The following is an 18,224-nucleotide window of genomic DNA, read 5'->3' as shown; positions in this document are numbered from 1 at the left end:
TAATATCTCTCAAAAAATATATTATTGTCCATTGCCAAGCATTTAGAGCTCTAAACAGTTTAGCCCTAAACTCATCTTTGCCTCATCTCTCACCTTACCTCTTCATGTCAAGCTATGTCAAACTTTCTGAAATGCCCTATCCTCTTTTCTCTGATTGATCAGTCCCTAAGGATTCTTCAGCGAAATGAAACACAGCCTCTTCCATATAATGTCTCTTGGTTTAGATTCTTACTGGAAGCAATCTCACCATCCCCTGTACTCCATGACTCTTAATCTCTATACGTTTCTTGAGGTCCTTATAGCATTCTGCTATTTGGAAGTTTATTTATTAGTATAATGTTTTATATGTCTCCCTACCAGATTATTAGCTTTATTGAGAGCAAGAACTGGGTCTTCCTCATTTTCATAGTGCCTATTCTAGTGCTTTGCATATAGGAGACTTTCATTAAATATTTACTGATTGAAAAAAAATACATCTTGAAAGCAGGTAAATGATACTGTATTTTGTTATGTATAGGATGAAGGTGACCAAGCAGCAAGTGTTGAAGAGCTAGAAAAACAGATTGAAAAACTGAGTAAAGTAAGCACTTTTCAGATTACGGTTTACATTTTTTTTTTTTTTTTTGCAGTGTTTCAAAAATCTGCCTTGTATAGGATTAATTTTTCTGGCTGCTAAATAAAAACAAGCTTTTTGCAACTAATGAAAATGAGCTCTGGATACACTGTCACAAACCTTAAAAGTTTAATGCCAAGGTTAAAAGCCTGTCTCTCAAGACATGGGACTAAATTTAACCAGCACCTGTATTCTTCAGTTCTTTTTAAAAAAATTAATAAATGCATGGTTTTATTTCTTGGAATTAATTACTTTTAAAATTCGGTTGAATTTCATGCTAATAGTTTAACCATCCTATGTTTTATTTTACATTAGTAGGTTTATTGGGTTTATTGGTACTGGATTTATAAACTATACATATTTATGGACTTCTTAAAAATTGAATTTCAATAGCATTAGTGAAGTTTTTATTTTAAAAATATTATGAGATTAATATTATGAGATACTTGTGTGTTATATCCATGTTAGACTCATCACAAATTTATTCCCAAATTTAATCATATGTTACCTAGATTTACAGTATCAGAATAAAAACAGGCAAATATAGGAGTTCCCACTGTGGCATGGTGGGTTAAGGATCTGGTGCTGCTGCAGCTATGGCACAGGTTACAGCTATGCTTTAGATTTGATCCCTGGCCTGGGAACTTTCATGTGCCATGGATGTGGCCAAAAAGGAAAAAAAATAGACAGTTACATATATGAGTATTATTTGTTATATGTTGTAATCAATAGATTGAGCATATTTGCTTTGACTCAGTAAAATACTTGATCACATTGTTTACTATCAAGTATGAGACATGCTTTACTCTAAGATAACTGATAAAATAAAACTTCCTTTTTTAATCCATTGCAAGAAAGATATTCCAGTTATCCTAAAAATAAATTTCTATCTTTATAAGTGTTATTGCAATTGGAGTCAGGCATGTAATATTGAACTCTTTTGCTGTCTTTTCCCCAGTAGTGAAATTGATCTGCTCTAAAGGCATAATAAGAGTAAAGTCGCTTCTATATTAATTTTTAAAGCACTTAACACCCATACCTTAATTATATGCATCATTTTTTAACAGCAACAGAGTCAGTACAGAAGGAAGCTTTTTGACGCTTCTCACTCTTTACGTTCGATGATGTTTGGCCAGGATCGTTACAGACGCCGGTACTGGATTCTTCCCCAGTGTGGGGGGATTTTTGTAGAAGGCATGGAGAGTGGTGAAGGTAGGAACTATTAATCTGTTACAAAGTAATATAAGAAACAATATTTTAAAAAACAACAACAACAAAACCCTGTTACTCCTTCAGTATGTTTTATGCTTCCAGAATCAGATGTGCATTATGGATAAACATTGTAAAACCTTGATTCACATTCCTTTTGAACTCACATTGCCCCTTTCACTGCTAAATATTCCTTCTCTGTCCATGATTTTTCTTCTGCCACTCTTCCTGATATCAAGCATAAACTATTCTTTTTCTTGTTTAGTGAACAAAGGTTTCCACCTGTATTCTCCTTTAGAGGTGCTATTCCACTTCTCCTTCGTTTCATTGTCAAGTTTTCCAGCATGTGGTTTATTCTTTAAGCTTGACCACAAACATCCCTCCTGACAGTATCCCTGGAGGTAATTTGCTTAAATCTAAGATCCTTATCAGAATCCTCATTCATCTTGAAATCTTGGTCATTTTTGAAATTTGTGATCATGTCCTTCTCCATTAAACTTCTTCCTTTCTTGTGTTTTGTTTTACCCTACAATTCCTGATAGTCTACCTTTAGACTACTTTTTTGCTGGCACCATTCGTGTTACATTAACTCACACAGAACATAATGCGTTTATGTGCTGGAGAGTTCCCTGATGACTTGGTGGGTTAAGGATCAGGTGTTGTCACTGCTGCAGCTTGGGCCACTGCTCTGGCACAGGTTTGATCCCTGGCCTAGAAACTTACACATGCCATGGGTATGGCCAAAAATTTTTTTTTAAATAGAAAATAAACCATCTGAATTGAACTTTTCTGAACTCTATATCTGGACGTTTCCATATGTTTAAATTCTGAAGGGGCTAAAATGTTATATCATAGGCTTCAGATACAGCTAATTGCCCCATGGTGGTACATGGAGGCAAAAATGTCTTTCAACACATTTTTTTTTGACTACCCACTATATGCTATTTCTAGGTACTGCAAGAGGTTAAAAGATATATAAAACATAATCCATGCCATGTAGAGGTTTAACAGTCCATTAGTGAGAGAGGATTGCTTAATCGTATAGATATCTAGAACAGAAATCATATAAAGTAGTTGTTTTTAAGCTTTTTGTTTTTTGCAATGGGACCACCCTTTTTAAAAATATAAATCTTATAGATGGCAGGGCAGTTCATGAAACAGTGCATTTAATGTGTGTAGAATAATAATGGCTGGCATGTCAGTATTGTTTTCATATGATAGACAGTATTGTTAATGTTTTGCATGATAATCTACTTCCCGTAAATTCAAATTATATGAAGTAAGATTATAAAATCCTGTATTGGAATGATATGTGAAAATCATTCTCTGCCTTTCTCAGGGCAGAAGTAGCTGATGGAATCAAGGAGGGTACTTGGAGGCTTCAAATGTGTTTTTACTTCTTTTTTAAATTTGTTGTAGATGTAGATTTAAGAGGACAATGTAGTGGTTTTTTTTTTTTTAACCATTTGCTTACAATACTTAAATAAAAATATTTCGAAACATGAAAAATGAATTAAAATAATAAAAATAAATAAGTGGGACTAATCATATTAAAAACCTTCTGGGAGTTCCTGATGTGGTTCGGCAGCAACAAATCTGACTAGTATCCATGAGGTCATGAGTTCAATCCCTGGCCTCGCTCGTTGGTTAAGGATCCGCTGTTGCTATGAGCTGTGGTGTAGGTCACAGACATTGCTCAGATCTGGCATTGCTGTGGCTGTGGCTGGCAGCCGCTGCTATGATTAGACCCCTAGCCTGGGAACTTTCCTGAGTCGCTGGTGTAGCCCTAAAAAGACAAAAGTCAAAAGAAAAAAAAAAGCTTCTGTAGAGCAAATAAATAGGCAGCCTACTGAATGGGGGGAAAAATATTTGCAAATTATATATGAAGAACTCATACAACTCAATAGTGAAAAAAAAAATCTGATTTAAAATGGACAGAAGGGAGTTCCCTTCATGGTTCAGCGGTTAACAAACCCTACTAAGATCCACGAGGATGCATGTTTCGATCCCTGGCCTTGCTTAGTAGGTTAAAGATCTGGCATTGCCGTGAGCTATAGTGTAGGTCACAGACTCAGCTCGAATCTGGTGTTGCTGTAGCTGTGGGGTAGGCCAGCAGCTACAGCTCCAAAAAGACTCCTAGCCTGGGAACCTCCATATGCCGCACGCAGGTGCGGCCCTAAAAAGACAAAAAACAAAATAAAAATTAAAAATAAAAAAATCATCAGGGATATGCAAATCAGAATCATATGAGATATCATCTCTCACCTATCAGAATGACTGTTACTAAAAAGACAAAAAATAACAAGTGCAGGTGAGGGAGGATGTAGGGAAAAGCGAACCCTAGTACCCTGTTGATGGGGATATAAATTGTGCAGCTACTTTGGAAAACAGAATAAAGCTTCCTCAAAAAATTAAAACTAGAACTACCACATGATCCATAGAAATCTAATGTAAAATGACAAAATTGTGAGTCACTTGAAGGTTCAGAGCCTTGGTAAAGCTAAAGAGCAAATAAATGTCCAGGTGAGTGGCTCTGCCTTAGCTGTAATACGAATCATTCTGAGGAGCTTAAAAAAAATCATGAGCCCTACCTCAGACTAATTAAATATTGTTTAATTCAATGATGTGGCCCAGTAACTGAGCTGGCTTGTTCATGGGCCTCAAGGAAGAAGGAAGGAGGAGAGCTTCCATAGCCACTCAACTAAAAGTGAGGGTTTATTTGCATTTAGTCCACCCGTGACTCCTGGTGGCCCACTAAATGTATGCCTTATCTGGAACAGCTATCAGTTGGATTTTCCTTCTTTCTTTCTTTTTTATTTTTGCTTTTTCGGGCCACACATGCAGCATATGGATGTTCCCGGGCTAGGGGTTGCATCGGAGCTATAGCTGCTGGCCCACACCACAGCCACATCATTCTCAGTGACCTAGGCACGTAAACCTGAACTTATCTAAGAGGGCATTAACTTTTCCTTCAAAATGTCTGAAGTCAGTCTCTTTGCAACACTACTGAAATCAATCTATGTCTGGATTATGTCACTATCCTCAGCTTCTCTCTATACCACCCCTCCTTCCTTTGCATTCGGTCATCATATCATGTCTCTACTCCAAAACCTTGAATGACCCTCTATTGCCTATAAGATGTTGTAATAAATATGTTTGTAACCTGGCATTCAAGGCCCTCTATAAACCTGACTTCACACTATCTTTACACTGTTCTGCAATATGAATTTACATAGACCAGTCTACTTACTGTTGCTCAGCACATGCATATTCCTCCCTACTGCACTTTGCCAAATTCTGTTCAGTGTAATGCTAATTTGCCTTTACTTCAGACATCTAAATTTTGCCTATCTTTCTTGATTCAGCTCTAATCCTAGCCCTTTTATAAACTCTTCCCCTAGCTTATTTAAGTGGAACCAATTTTTATAATCCGTGAACTCTTAAAAACTAATTATACCATTCTCTTGGCACATTGACATACACACTATTTATATTATTTGGATTTTATAATTCTCATATATACAACTTTTTATTCTCCATAGTGTTAAGCATAATAATTTACATGCCAAAGGCGCACTAAAAATGCTTTAATTAAGAAAGGAAAAAATTAAATGTCTATAAGGTATAAGAGTAAAAATAGCTTATAGGAGACTTCATTTAAATGGTAAGCCTCTCTGATGAGATAGCATTGATTGAATTTGTAGTTATTAGACCTCAGTTTCCATTCAGGCCATAGCACTTAGCCACTCTAGACCCTGATTTCCCTCTTTACAATAGAATTTTAATAGGCTTTGTATAAATTCTTCGGTTGTTATAAGGATCATGTCAAATAATAGACCTATTTAAAAGAGCTACAAAATGAAATGTAACTATTAATTATACCTTATACTAGCATTTGTGGTTGCACAGTACAGGAGAAAAGTAGGAATATTTTTTTTTCTTAAAGATAAATCTCTCAAAGTTTTTATTAATTCATTGATGAATGTGCATCTGCCGTATTAGTCTAAGTGCTATGGAAATCATAACACAAATAATAGATACAGATTCCTATTCTAGTGTAATCAAGTGTTTAATATGCATCTGTGCTGTGCATTGTATTAAGTACTATGGAAATACAGAAGCATCAATTGACCTATCTCTCTCCACAAAGAGCTCATAATCTAATTGGAAAGATATAGCATATATGAAGACAAAGAACAAAAGCATATGTAATATAGGCAAGTATTGTATCTGAGAGGCAAGGCTGATAAGGATGAGTAAGTGCCAGCTGGTAGAAACTACCATAAAATAAATGGATAATGCATGTTAAAACAGTGCTAACACTGTACATTATCATATTTTGCTCATTTATCACTTTTTAAAAGTTCTATAAAAGCACAGTCTGTGCTTAATAAAGTTAGTTAGATTTAATATTGATCTATTTAAAAATTTAAATGCAAGGGGTTTTTTTTCCAGAAATCCCTGTAATATCATTATCATTGAGAATATTACATACAGATGATAATCAGATCTTGGATTACCTCCAAAGAAAAACATTAATTAAATTCATGTTGTGAAAGATGCAAGAAAACCCACACCACAAGCAAAACACATGGTGCTAATAATAATAAAGTTTCTCAGCAATGATAACCTAAGAGAAGAAACATTGAAAGCACCCAGCATCCCCAAGCCTCCACGGTAGTTGTGCAGGAGTGTGCCTTATACTAGCATTTGTGCAGCTACAGGCTGCTCAAGCAACAGGAGCACTCCTAGAGAGATGCCTTCATACAATTCTTTATTTTTAGGTTAGTCTAAGAAAACTTTATTACCTTTTTTTAAGCCACAACATATTTATTAAAGGACCTCTGGAACTGTGAACTGCACTACAGAATATGAATGCAAAGGGCCATGGTCTACATACTCAGGGCCCAGGGAACAGTGCTAAAGTTCTTGCTGCCCCTCTGCAAACCAGCTCAGTAACTGAGCTGGCTTGTTCATGGGCCTCAAGGAAGAAGGAAGGAGGAGAGCTTCCATAGCCACTCAACTAAAAGTGAGGGTTTATTTGCATTTAGTCCACCCGTGACTCCTGGTGGCCCACTAAATGTATGCCTTATCTGGAACAGCTATCAGTTGGATTTTCCTTCTTTCTTTTTCATTTTTGCTTTTTCGGGCCACACATGCAGCATATGGATGTTCCCGGGCTAGGGGTTGCATCGGAGCTATAGCTGCTGGCCCACACCACAGCCACAGCCACAGCAACACCAGATCTGAGCCATGTCTGCAACCTATACCACAGCTCAAGGCAGTGCCAGAGCTTTAACCCACTGAGTGGGGTCAGGGATTGAACCCGCATACTCATGGATGCTAGTCAGATTCGTTTCTGCTGAGCCATGATGGGAACTCTCTCAATTGGATTTTAAATGGTACTTTCTGAAGGAGACATCAGGTATCTAGAGAAATTCCCAAACAAACAATATACCACAGCATTGGGAACTGTAGATCAGCACCTCCCCAAGCCATTTGGCTGTATGTCTAACAAATAGTCCAAAGCTATGCATTTATATAATATTATCGAGGTCAAGGAATCAATGCTCATTTGTTCAGCAATAAGAACCAAGTCTTCGCAGTAGAAGTGTTCTCTAGGGTAGCTGATTGTGGGTCATACCCTCAGCTTCATAGGTGCCAATTCAAGGACAGAGCCCTTGTGCAAAGTAATGAAAGCCTGTATCCATGACACCTGCAGGTGAGCTCCCATGCAGCCACTAGAGACCATAGCTAGGAAAGTCACCAAGTACCTTTTAGATTTTGACTTACTATTAGCTCTAACCACTGGGCTAATTGGCCAGTTTGAGTCATTATAAAAGGTCTCATAATTATTCCCGAAGTGTGCAGACAGTGTTACATCCAAGTAGGAGGCAGGAAGAGCCTGCCTTTCATATAAGAAAATAAGTTCCATTGGACTCCTGAGATTGCCTGCCAATCTGGTTCAGTGCTACATTTTTTTTTTCTACTTGGTGTTTATGCTTCCCAGGGTTAGCACACTGCCTTTGTGCTGCTGTTAGTCAGTACTCAAATTGGAAGTGGATAAAAGGGTTGCCACGTGCCCCTGATGTGGAAATGGATCACTGGGAGCTGAGATGTCAGGAGAAGGGTATCACTCTGCCCCGGCAAAGACAGAGTTTTACACAGTGCAACTAATAAGAACAGAATTATGAATGGCCAGGGCAAATGAAAACTCTGGAGTAAAGAGGAGTAATTCCCACAGTATTCATGTGGAATGCCTAGAAGGTCCTCTACAGTCAAGTAGGTTAAGTTTGACAAATCCAACATTGTGGGAGATTTGAGATGAACGTCATTATGTCAATATGTGAGATGGGTGCAGAAGATTATTTGGTACCTTATGCTAATTATCTGTAAGAAAGATAAAGAGCTCTCTTTCTATGATCGGACATGTTTATGCTGAAGCAAAGTCCATCGTTAACTTCAAGGGTGATGCATACAGTCTATCCTTCTTTTCTGGAACAGTAAATTCCACATGAAACCAGGAGTTGCCATTTTCCCACCAAAGATATCCTCCAGATGGAATACCCTATATGCATATGAGACCTGCAGCAACATCTCCCACTTCTGGAGTGGGTATACAATACATTTTAGAACTTTTTAGAGTAAAGAGAGAATCACAATTGCCACTGTTGTGGGTATAGCTAGCAAGTATCATCTGGAAAGCAGGAGAATATCCACATTTGAATCCATCCTTTCATCTGTCATATGAACAACAGGAACCTCCAAGCCACCTGTTAAAATCATGACAGGTGCCAAACCAGGAGAGGAATACTGTGGTAAAATCATGCAGGATCCTGGTGTACCAAATAGATCCTTCACTTCTACCTTTGAAACTTCACCAAAGTGGAGGGACTTTGATGATGTATAAGCAGTATTCCAAATAAAAACAGTAGAGCGCAGCCAGACTAGACAGCCTTAGAGGGCGTTGTTGAAGGGGTTGTGCAGCTATCCTTTAGAATGCTGTTTTTGTATTCTCTGCAGCCTGTGGATAAGATAGATCATGAATCTGCCACCAGCTCCATGTTAGCAAGCCCACTGTTAAAAATGGCAGCAGCTGTGAAAAGAATCCTGCTTGTTTGATTGTATCATTTCTGGAAACTCCTATATTTAACATATATGTTTCAATCTTAATAGTATGTATATTGTCTGCATCTGCAGGATGCACAGTAACTTCATTTACAGAAAAAGGTATATATTATTCAGTGGCTAGAGAATATGCAGAAGCTGACAAACACCATCAGAGTCTCTTTGCTAAAAGACTTCAGCCATAACACTTGTGCTGCTAGTGTCAAACAGGGTTGTTACATTGCAAAATGGTCTTGCTCAGGACTCCTGTCTGCATCTATGCTTGTTAAGAAATGCAGTCTCTTTCTCCTCCAGGTATGCAACACTATTGCACAACCTTGGCAGGCCTCATAAGTACTGCTGGGTGTTGGCGGCATACCTAACCAACAGGTATAGAAACTACCAGCAGTTCATGATAGCTATGTCCAACTGTCTGTCCTTATGTTGACATCCATATGTGGACTTGAATACCCCCATATATCCATGCCTGAGAAAGGAATGTGTTCACACAAAAAGTCCAAAAGCTTTTGCAGTGATTGTGATTCTGGTCTTAAGCCACAGTGAACACCGAATCCCAGCCACAGTAGAGAAATGTGTTTGCCAAGGCTCTTTTGCTTTCTGGAAACAATAGACACTTGGTCCCTCATTTCCAGCAAGCCCATAGATGTTTCAGGCTGTTCTTTCCAGCATAATGAGCTAAGGAGTATGGTTAGTGATCCCTTGGAAGAGAACCTGGGGACTGGGCCCAGTCCTCATCCTCATTAAGTTTGAAAGAACCCAGGTCAGGGAGCAAAGAAGCCTGGCTTTAGGAGTTGAATCAAACTTATAAGGTGGAACTGATGTAATCCCATCTCAACAAATCAAGACAATGTAGGGCATTTCCCTTGGTCCTATTCTCTGAGCCCTCTTCTGAAGAACTGAGGCTGTGAGGTCTTACCAGATGGCCCTGGGGGTGAGGCTTACTAGCTCTAATCCCTGGAGGAGATTCTGCTCTAATCCCCAGAGGGACCTTCTCCACTGAATCTTCCTGTGTCTCCTACTCTCCTAACAACTCTTTAACATTGAACGTGAACCATTTAATATTCTATGTCTCATCTCTCAGGACTCTTTTCCACAGTCACAGTGGGTCTTTCAAGTTTCTTAATAGAACCACATTCTCACTCTAGGATTACACAACCATCAACTTCTGTCTTATCCATCCTTCCGTTTATGAGCAATACCACACATATTGGTGTGAGGGAGCCTCTGCCAGAAGGCTCACCTGTTTTTGTTCCTTTTTTTTTTTTTTTTGGTATGGAAAAATGTGCCACTTACTAAGCTCTGTCTTTCCATTGCCTCCTCTGAGATGGGGCTTGACTGACCAAAAAGAACTATTTCATTTCTAACAGTGTCTCTCACATGATAGAATAAAGTTAAAGCAATTGTCCACACAGGGGAACCTGTTCTGATTCAATCATCCAGCATTCTCTGCATAAGAACATGTTGTCGGGCCTTTCCCTCTCAAGCCCTGGGTTTTCTTATAATTATGCTAACACAGCCAGAATCTTCAAATAGTTACATTCTCTGTGGATCTAGTTCCATTGCATTCAAGAGTCAGGAAGGTCACAGGGATGTATTTTACCAGCACTACCAAGCATTCAGTTTGGAAACAGGGGTGGCAGTGCCTGTCTCAGCATTACCAGTCAGTGGCAGACTGCTCCTTCTGTAATGGGGGCATGTATTTCCCCCTTCTTGGCTTCATTTAATATCACTGTTGTCCTTCCATTATGCAAACAAGCAAGCCAAACCTCTGAGGATCCTTCCAAGAGCTTATGGTAGTGGACCTGCTGAAAACCTAGTTCTTACTCTGTATACTGCTGCCTTTCCTCCTGCTGTTTTCTTCCTCCTCCAAGTGTCGATTCTGACTCTAAGAGTAGGCCTCGCAGTCACTGGCTTCCCATACACAGGGCCCAGTTGCCTCATATAAAGTAACAGAGGGATAATGGAAATTTGCCCCTCTCCTTCCCTTCTAAAGGGGCTACCATCACTCCTTTTTAGTTTACCTTCCCCTCCCTTGAGGCTTTAATCCCTGGTCTGAGAAATTCCATCTGCTGAGGGTACAGCCATAAAAATTTAAAAAAAAAAAAAAAAAAAGAATCTTTATACTATGCATCCTATATGTTTTTAAAAATTTTTTAAATTTGACATTTCAGAGTACCCATCATGGTGCAGTGGTTAACAAATCCGACTAGGAACCATGAGGTTGCAGGTTCGATTCCTGGCCTTGCTCAGTGGGTTAAGGATCTGGCGTTGCTGTGGGCTGTGGTGTAGGTCACAGACGTGGCTCGGATCCCGCGTTGCTATGGCTATGGCATAGGCCCATGGCTACAGCTCCAATTAGACCCCTAACCTGGGAACCTCCATATGCTGAGGGAAGCGGCCCTAAAAAAGGCAAAAAGACAAAATAATAATAATAATAAATACAAATGAAAGTTTTACATTTCAATTAGAGGCTTAGTTATTTATAATTAATCAACTTTAATATAAAAATTAAAGACAACCATAAATAGACTATTAAAATGTACCATCAGCTCACTTTACTGGATGCAAATGAGAAGTCTTCAACTAGTCTCAAACCAGTAAAAATTGTTGGTTCATTGGTCTGTTTGTTTTTGGATATTTGATGTTGTATTTGAAATACTAGTTCTTAGAATAAATAAAGCACAAATATTAATATTTCCTTACTAAACAAAACTTTTGTAAAGTTAAAGAAATTGGTGAGCACAGGTATTTGAAGAGAGTATTTGTGACTTTTCACATGTGTGTAATTGGAGGAGACAGAGTAGGGTGATCTAGGGCAAATGTATACAAATACATATAGATCATAGGAGGCACAAGATTTCTTCTTTCTAGCTGTTTTTTCTTTTTTTCTTTTTTCTTTTTGGCTGTGACTCTGGTGTTTGGAAGTTCCCAGGTCAGGGATTGAACCTGCGCCACAGCAGTGACAATGCCAAATCCTTAACCACTAGGCCACCAGGAAACTCCTGAATGTTTTTAAGGTTTTCTCTATCATTGGTTTTGAGAAATTATAATTATGATATGTCTTGGGGTTGTTATCTTCATGTTTCTTTTGCTTGGAGTTGAGTTTTTTGAATCTGTAGTTTATAGTTTTAATCAGATTTAGCAATTTCTCAGCTATTATTTTTTCAAATTTAATATCCTTGTCTGCTAATTCAACTATCTTGTCAATTTGGGGGTAGTTTTCATTGATTTATTTCTCTAATTATGCATCATATTTTCATGCATCATATATGTCTTCTAATTTTGATTGAATGTGGGACATTGTGAATTTTACCTTGTTTGGTGCTGGATAGTTTTGATTTTCTATAAATATTTTTGAGCTTTGTTTAACTGAAGTATGGTGAAGTTACTTGGGAAAAGTTTGATCTTCTCTTTTAAAATTTGTTAGATGGGACTAAAGAAGTGCTCAGTCTAGGAGGGATTACCCCCTAACTAGTGAAGCAAGATCTCTCTGAGTACTCCACCTAATGTCCGTGAAGCTGGAGGTTTCCCAATCTGGTTGGTAGGAATAGGTACCAGTTACCCAGCCTGTGTGAACACCAGGCCTTCTCACCTGTGATCCTTTCAGGTGGTTCTCTCCTTGGCCTCAGGTAGGTTCCTCACACATATGCACTGCTGAAGTCAGTGAATCAGTATTCATTGAGCTGAATAGGCCTTGGGTCCCTCTGCAGGTCCCTCTGTGTGGAATTCTCTTTCCAGAAGCTCTCTCCTCTCTAGTACTCTCTCCTGAGCACTCTGGCCACTTTTCTGTCCCAGGACTCTCAGTTCCATCTCCTCATCTCAAGGGGTCTGCCAGGCTCCACCTGGATTCTTCCTCCCTGTGCTGTAGCCTGGACATTAACCTAGAGAGCTGGGATGATTATAGGTCTTACTGTGTTTGTTTTCCTCTTGTTGTTCTTGTTACCTGATGTCCAGTTTCTTACAAACTGTGGTTTCATATATTTTGTCCATTTTTTGGTTGTTTCATGCATGAATGTAAATCTAGTCCCTGTTACTCCATTTTGGCCAAAAGCGTAAGTCTGAGGTATAGGATTTTAATTGGGGATAGAAACTAATTTCAAGAGAGGCATGTGAGAACTATTTCAAACATTGAGTACTGGTTAAATAAGTTATGATATATCCATTTAATAGAATATTATTCTGCTGATTTTTAAAAATGAAGTACAGTTGGAGTTCCCATCATGGCTCAGTGGTTAACGAATCCGACTAGGAACCATGAGGTTGTGGGTTCGATCTCTGGCCTTGCTCAGCGGGTTAAGGATCTGGCGTTGCTTCAAGCTATGGTGTAGGTTGTGGGCGCTGCTCGGATCCCGCGTTGCTGTGGCTCTGGCATAGGCCTGCGGCTACAGCTCCGATTCGACCCCTAGCCTGGGAACCTCCATATGCTGCTGGTGCAGCCCTAGAAGAGACAAAAAGACAACAAAAAAAATGAAGTACAGTTGTATGTTTTGCTATGGAAAGCTATCTAAGGTATATAGTGAAAATATTAAATTCATCCTTTCATTTCGTCCTTCAATAAATATTTGTTGAGAAGTTCCTGTTGTGGCTTAGCAGGTTAAGAACCTGACTAGTATCCATGAGAATGAATATTTGATCTCTGGCCTTTCTCAGTAGTTAAAGATCTAGCGTTGCCACAAGCTGCAGCATAGGTTATAGATGCAGCTTAGATCCTGCATTGCTCCAGCTGTGGTATAGGCTGGTAGCTGCATCTCCGATTTGACCCCTAGCCTGGGAATCCATATGCCGCAGGTGTGGAAAAAAAAAAAAATAGAGAGAGAGAGAGAAAGCAAGAAAGAAAGAAAGAAAGAGGGAAGGAAGGAAAGAAAGAAAAGAAAAATATTTGTTGAGCTTCTGTTTTATAGCAGACACCATCTTAGATATCTGGGATCCAGTAATAAGTGGGAAAGACATTAACTGCTTTTAAGTGAAGCTTGTCAGTTTCAATTCTAGTGTGTGGATGGTTGTGGAATAGAAAATAAATAGATTATTGTTTATAATGATAAATTACATGAAGGAAATATATAGGATGATATTCTAAAGTAAATGGGTAAAATAAGCTACAGGGACAGATTGTACAACACAGAGAGGATAGCCAGTATTTTTAATAACTATAAATAGAGTATAATCTTTAAAAATTGTGAATCACTACATTGTATAACTATAACATATAATATTGTACATCAACTTCAATAAACTAAATAAAGTAAGTGGAATGGGGTCCTACTTTACATAAAGTGATAAGAGAAAAACCTCTGTGAGGAAATGACTTAATCTGAGACATAAGAGATAAGGAGCTACTCAACAAAACAGTATCCCAGGCAGAAGGAGCAGCAATTGCAGTGGCCCAAGAAAGGAAAGAACTGAGCATGTTTGAGAAGCGGAAAAAAAAAGAGAAAGGAAGAGCAAGGTTGACAAGGACAGGAGTGGTTGGGGTGGCAGAAATTTTCAAGAAGCAGATCACACACCATTGTAGGCCTTGATTAGCCTACAATCAAGTTTGGATTTTATTCTAAGATGCAGAAAAGTGAATAGTAGTATCACATGTATGTAACCGTGCAAAATGATAGTCACATTTTTGCATATAAGATTTCCAGAAGGCTAGATTGACATGGTTGATGAACCATAGTTACCTACGAAGAGTAGAAATAGGAACCGAGGGAGTAGGGCAGAGAGGGTTTTCTTTATATCTTTCATTACCAAATATTTTTCCTTGGATGTAATGATTAGTTATAAGATTATTCTAATTTTCCAATGAGCAAGAAAAAATCTCTTAAAAAGGGGGAAATGGAAAGTATTAAGTGATCTAGAAAGGTTTCCTAAAATATTTATGTATATAACTTGATAAGTAGTAAAAGAATATAATTATAATATTGGTTTGATCTGGAGTAACTGATCTTTATAATATTCTTCAATTTTTTAGGACTAGAAGAAATTGCAAAAGAAAGAGAAAAACTAAAAAAGGCAGAAAGTACCCCAGTCAAAGAAGAAATATTTGAAACTTCTGAGGACACTTTAAATTGTTCAAATCCAGATCATTGTGAGCAAAAGGAAGATCCTAAAGAAAAAGATAACACGAATCTGTTTCTTCAGAAACCTGGCTCTTTTTCAAAATTAAGCAAGCTTTTAGAAGTAGCTAAGATGCCTCCGGAGTCGGATGTAATGACCTCCAAACCAAACAGTAGTGCAAATGGGTGCACACTGTCCTATCAAAACAGCGGAAAACATTCATTGGGCAGCATTCAACCAACAGCAACACAAAGCAACATGGAAAAGACAGACTCTAATAATCCATTCAATACTGGTTCAAGTGCTCCAGGGAAGTTCTATAGTCCTCTCCCCAATGACCAATTGTTAAAAACACTGACTGAAAAGAATAGACAGTGGTTTAGCCTTTTGCCAAGGACACCTTGTGATGACACGTCGCTGACCCATGCCGATATGTCAACTGCTTCTTTAGTGACTCCTCAGTCTCAGCCACCATCTAAGTCACCTTCTCCCGCCCCAGGTCCTCTTCTTGGATCATCTTCTGCTCAGAATCCTGTTGGCCTAAATCCATTTGCTTTATCGCCTCTTCAGGTTAGTGCTGCTAATTGTAACTCCTTTTTATGTTGCTTTATTTAATCTTTGATTCTATAAAGATTTTCTCTCAAGGGAAATTAGCTGAGTATTTGTGATATTATCCCTGCCATGGTTTGAATGCTGAAGAGTCAGAATTGCTATCCCTAAACTTCATCAGAACTACTGATATCTAAGTCAAAAGATCTTTAATTATTTTTTAACTTATTACATTATATCTAAAAGGAAATTACTTTGGAGAGCAAATAAAACATGAAATTTATCGTTATTGCTGTTGTATTTGGTTTTCCTCTAATTGTGATAAGTGAAAGAATATTTTTTCAGAATTTTTAAAATAATTTGATTCTAAATACTTTTCCTAACTTCTTAGATTGTTCTCCTTTATAAATATTTTGTTTTTTTTCAGATGAAAAGCGGAGTATCTATGATGGGACTCCAGTTTTGTGGGTGGCCCACTGGCGTTCTTACTTCGAACATTCCATTTACATCACCTTTACCTAGTCTGGGAACAGGGTTGGGATTATCAGAAGGAAATGGTAATTCATTCTTGACTCCTAATGTTGCTTCAAGTAAAAGCGAATCTCCAGTACCACAGAATGAAAAACCCTCCTCAGCTCAACCTGCAGCTGTTGAAGTAGCAAAACCAGTAGATTATCCTAGTCCAAAGCCTATTCCAGAAGGTAGGTACATTGGGATGGTTTATAGCCACTAACTTACTTTATTTTATTATAGATTACTACACTGTAACTGAATCTTTGATGGTTTTATATGTAGTTATAAATCTTGATTTGCATTGTGTCATTAGTTCATATTCAAAATATTTGTAAAAAGAACTACATATTTATCTTAACTTAGAAATGCAGTTTGGTTGGTGGAGAATTATTGACCCAGAGGACCTAAAAGCTTTGCTCAAAGTGCTCCATCTCAGAGGAATAAGAGAAAAGGCATTACAGAAACAAATTCAGAAACACTTGGATTATATTACTCAAGCTTGCATCAAAAATAAGGATGGTATGTACTTAAAAGAGATTTCTGCTCTCTTGCTTAGTTATGAAAATTAATTCTTTTATCTCAAAGCATATTTTATTTAGTATGTCTTATTTTTTCGAGTCTCAGGATTGTTTTGTTTTCCAATGTTTAAGGTTTGTTGATTTACAAGGTTGTGATAATTTTTGCTGTACAACAGTGATTCAATTATACATGTACACACATCCATTCTCTTTCAGATTCTTTTCCCACATAGATTATCACAGAATATTGGGTAGAGTTCTCTGTGCTATACAGCAGGTCCCGGTTGGCCAATCATTCCATATACGTCAGTATGCATATGCCAGTCCCAGACCCCCAGTCCATCTCTCCCCCCATCTGTCCCCTTTGGTAACCATAAGTTTTTTGAAATCTGTGAGTCTGTTTCTGTTCTTCAAATAAGTTCATTTTTATCCTTTCATTAGATTACACATATAAGTGATATCATATGATGTCTGTCTTTCTCTGTCTTCACTTAGTATGATAATCTAGGTCCATTCATGTTGCTGCAAATGATATTATTTCATTCTTCTTTGTGGATGAATAATTCTTTGTTTATTACTAGTAAACATTTTTTATATTTTGCTCAGCAAACAGTAACTATTTACATTTCTTAAATATGTATTAACTCCTAATTTCTCACAACTTGCAGACATTTTTTTGTTTTGTTTCTTGAAAAAATATTTCTACTTTTGTTTCTTAGAAAGAATATTTCTACTTTTAAGAGTACACTGCCTACAATATATACAAGTTCATTTGTGTGTGTGTGTTTGTGGGTGTTAATCATGTATGTGTTATTCTTGAAATATTATTCACTTTCTGGAAGAAATCATTGAAGGATAAAGTGGATTTTAATATTAATTTCTTTTTAAATATAGTTGCTATTATTGAATTAAATGAAAATGAAGAAAACCAGGTAACTCGAGATATTGTAGAGAACTGGTCAGTAGAAGATCAAGCAATGGAAACGGATTTGAGTATTCTTCAACAGGTAGAAGATCTAGAAAGGAGAGTTGCATCAGCAAGTTTGCAAGTGAAGGTAAAATTGACTTGGAATGAAATCTGTTTTTAGGATGATGGAAGGTAACTATTATTTGTTGTATGCCTGATATATGCCAGTTACTACGCTAAATGTTTTCACTTTATCTTATTTAATTCTCAAAACAATCCTGAATTAATTTCCCTCATCTTACAGGTAAGGAACAAGGCTCAAAGTAAGTAACCTGCCAGCAGTCCTATAGTAAGTGACTAAAGGTGGTTTCAAATCAAGCTGTCTGACTCCAGAGCCTGTGTTCTTATTTACTAAATCTTGCTGCCTCCTTAGTGATATTCAAAAGTATAATTTCTAGTTTACAGTTTTTTACCACAGGCAGAATTTCAGTTTTATCCATGATAAATATAATGCTCTATCAGTGTTCTACTCTACTGTTTCATATAGGACCAGGAAGCTTCTTGGATCCAAGCCATAAGTCAAAATTTCACTCTGTATAATTTAAAATGGAGAATATAGATATATCCAAATATACATATTCACACATACCCTCCATATATATGTAAATTTTTAATTGATTTATTTATCTACTTGGCATTGCTATGTTACAAGCATTACCAGGATCAGAACTGGCTTCCAGTG

General features: G+C 37.6%; 2 protein-coding genes and 1 long non-coding RNA gene across 3 annotated transcripts in view; 1 reads left to right on the top strand and 2 right to left on the bottom strand.

Annotated features, from left to right (window-relative positions):
• LOC146395936 (uncharacterized) overlaps positions 1-18,224 on the bottom strand; it is a 1,175,949-nt gene that overhangs the window by 262,064 nt on the left and 895,661 nt on the right. The window lies entirely within an intron of this gene.
• Positions 1-18,224, bottom strand: part of DAPL1 (death associated protein like 1) — a 933,549-nt gene that overhangs the window by 435,740 nt on the left and 479,585 nt on the right. The gene's annotated exons all lie outside the window — the stretch shown is intronic.
• Positions 1-18,224, top strand: part of BAZ2B (bromodomain adjacent to zinc finger domain 2B) — a 394,559-nt gene that overhangs the window by 355,949 nt on the left and 20,386 nt on the right. Inside the window, 6 exon segments of the mRNA NM_001445102.1 lie at positions 518-580; positions 1,681-1,825; positions 14,910-15,565; positions 15,972-16,245; positions 16,421-16,576; positions 17,470-17,630. Coding sequence (NP_001432031.1) covers positions 518-580; positions 1,681-1,825; positions 14,910-15,565; positions 15,972-16,245; positions 16,421-16,576; positions 17,470-17,630 — 1,455 coding nt within the window.

Source organism: Sus scrofa, chromosome 15 (genome assembly GCF_054392235.1).
Source record: "Sus scrofa isolate SSC_HxYL_T2T_F1_AM1 chromosome 15, Sscrofa_HxYL_maternal_Yorkshire_Landrace_v2.0, whole genome shotgun sequence".
Lineage (NCBI taxonomy): Eukaryota > Metazoa > Chordata > Mammalia > Artiodactyla > Suidae > Sus > Sus scrofa.
This window is presented reverse-complemented; position numbering and strand designations above follow the sequence as displayed.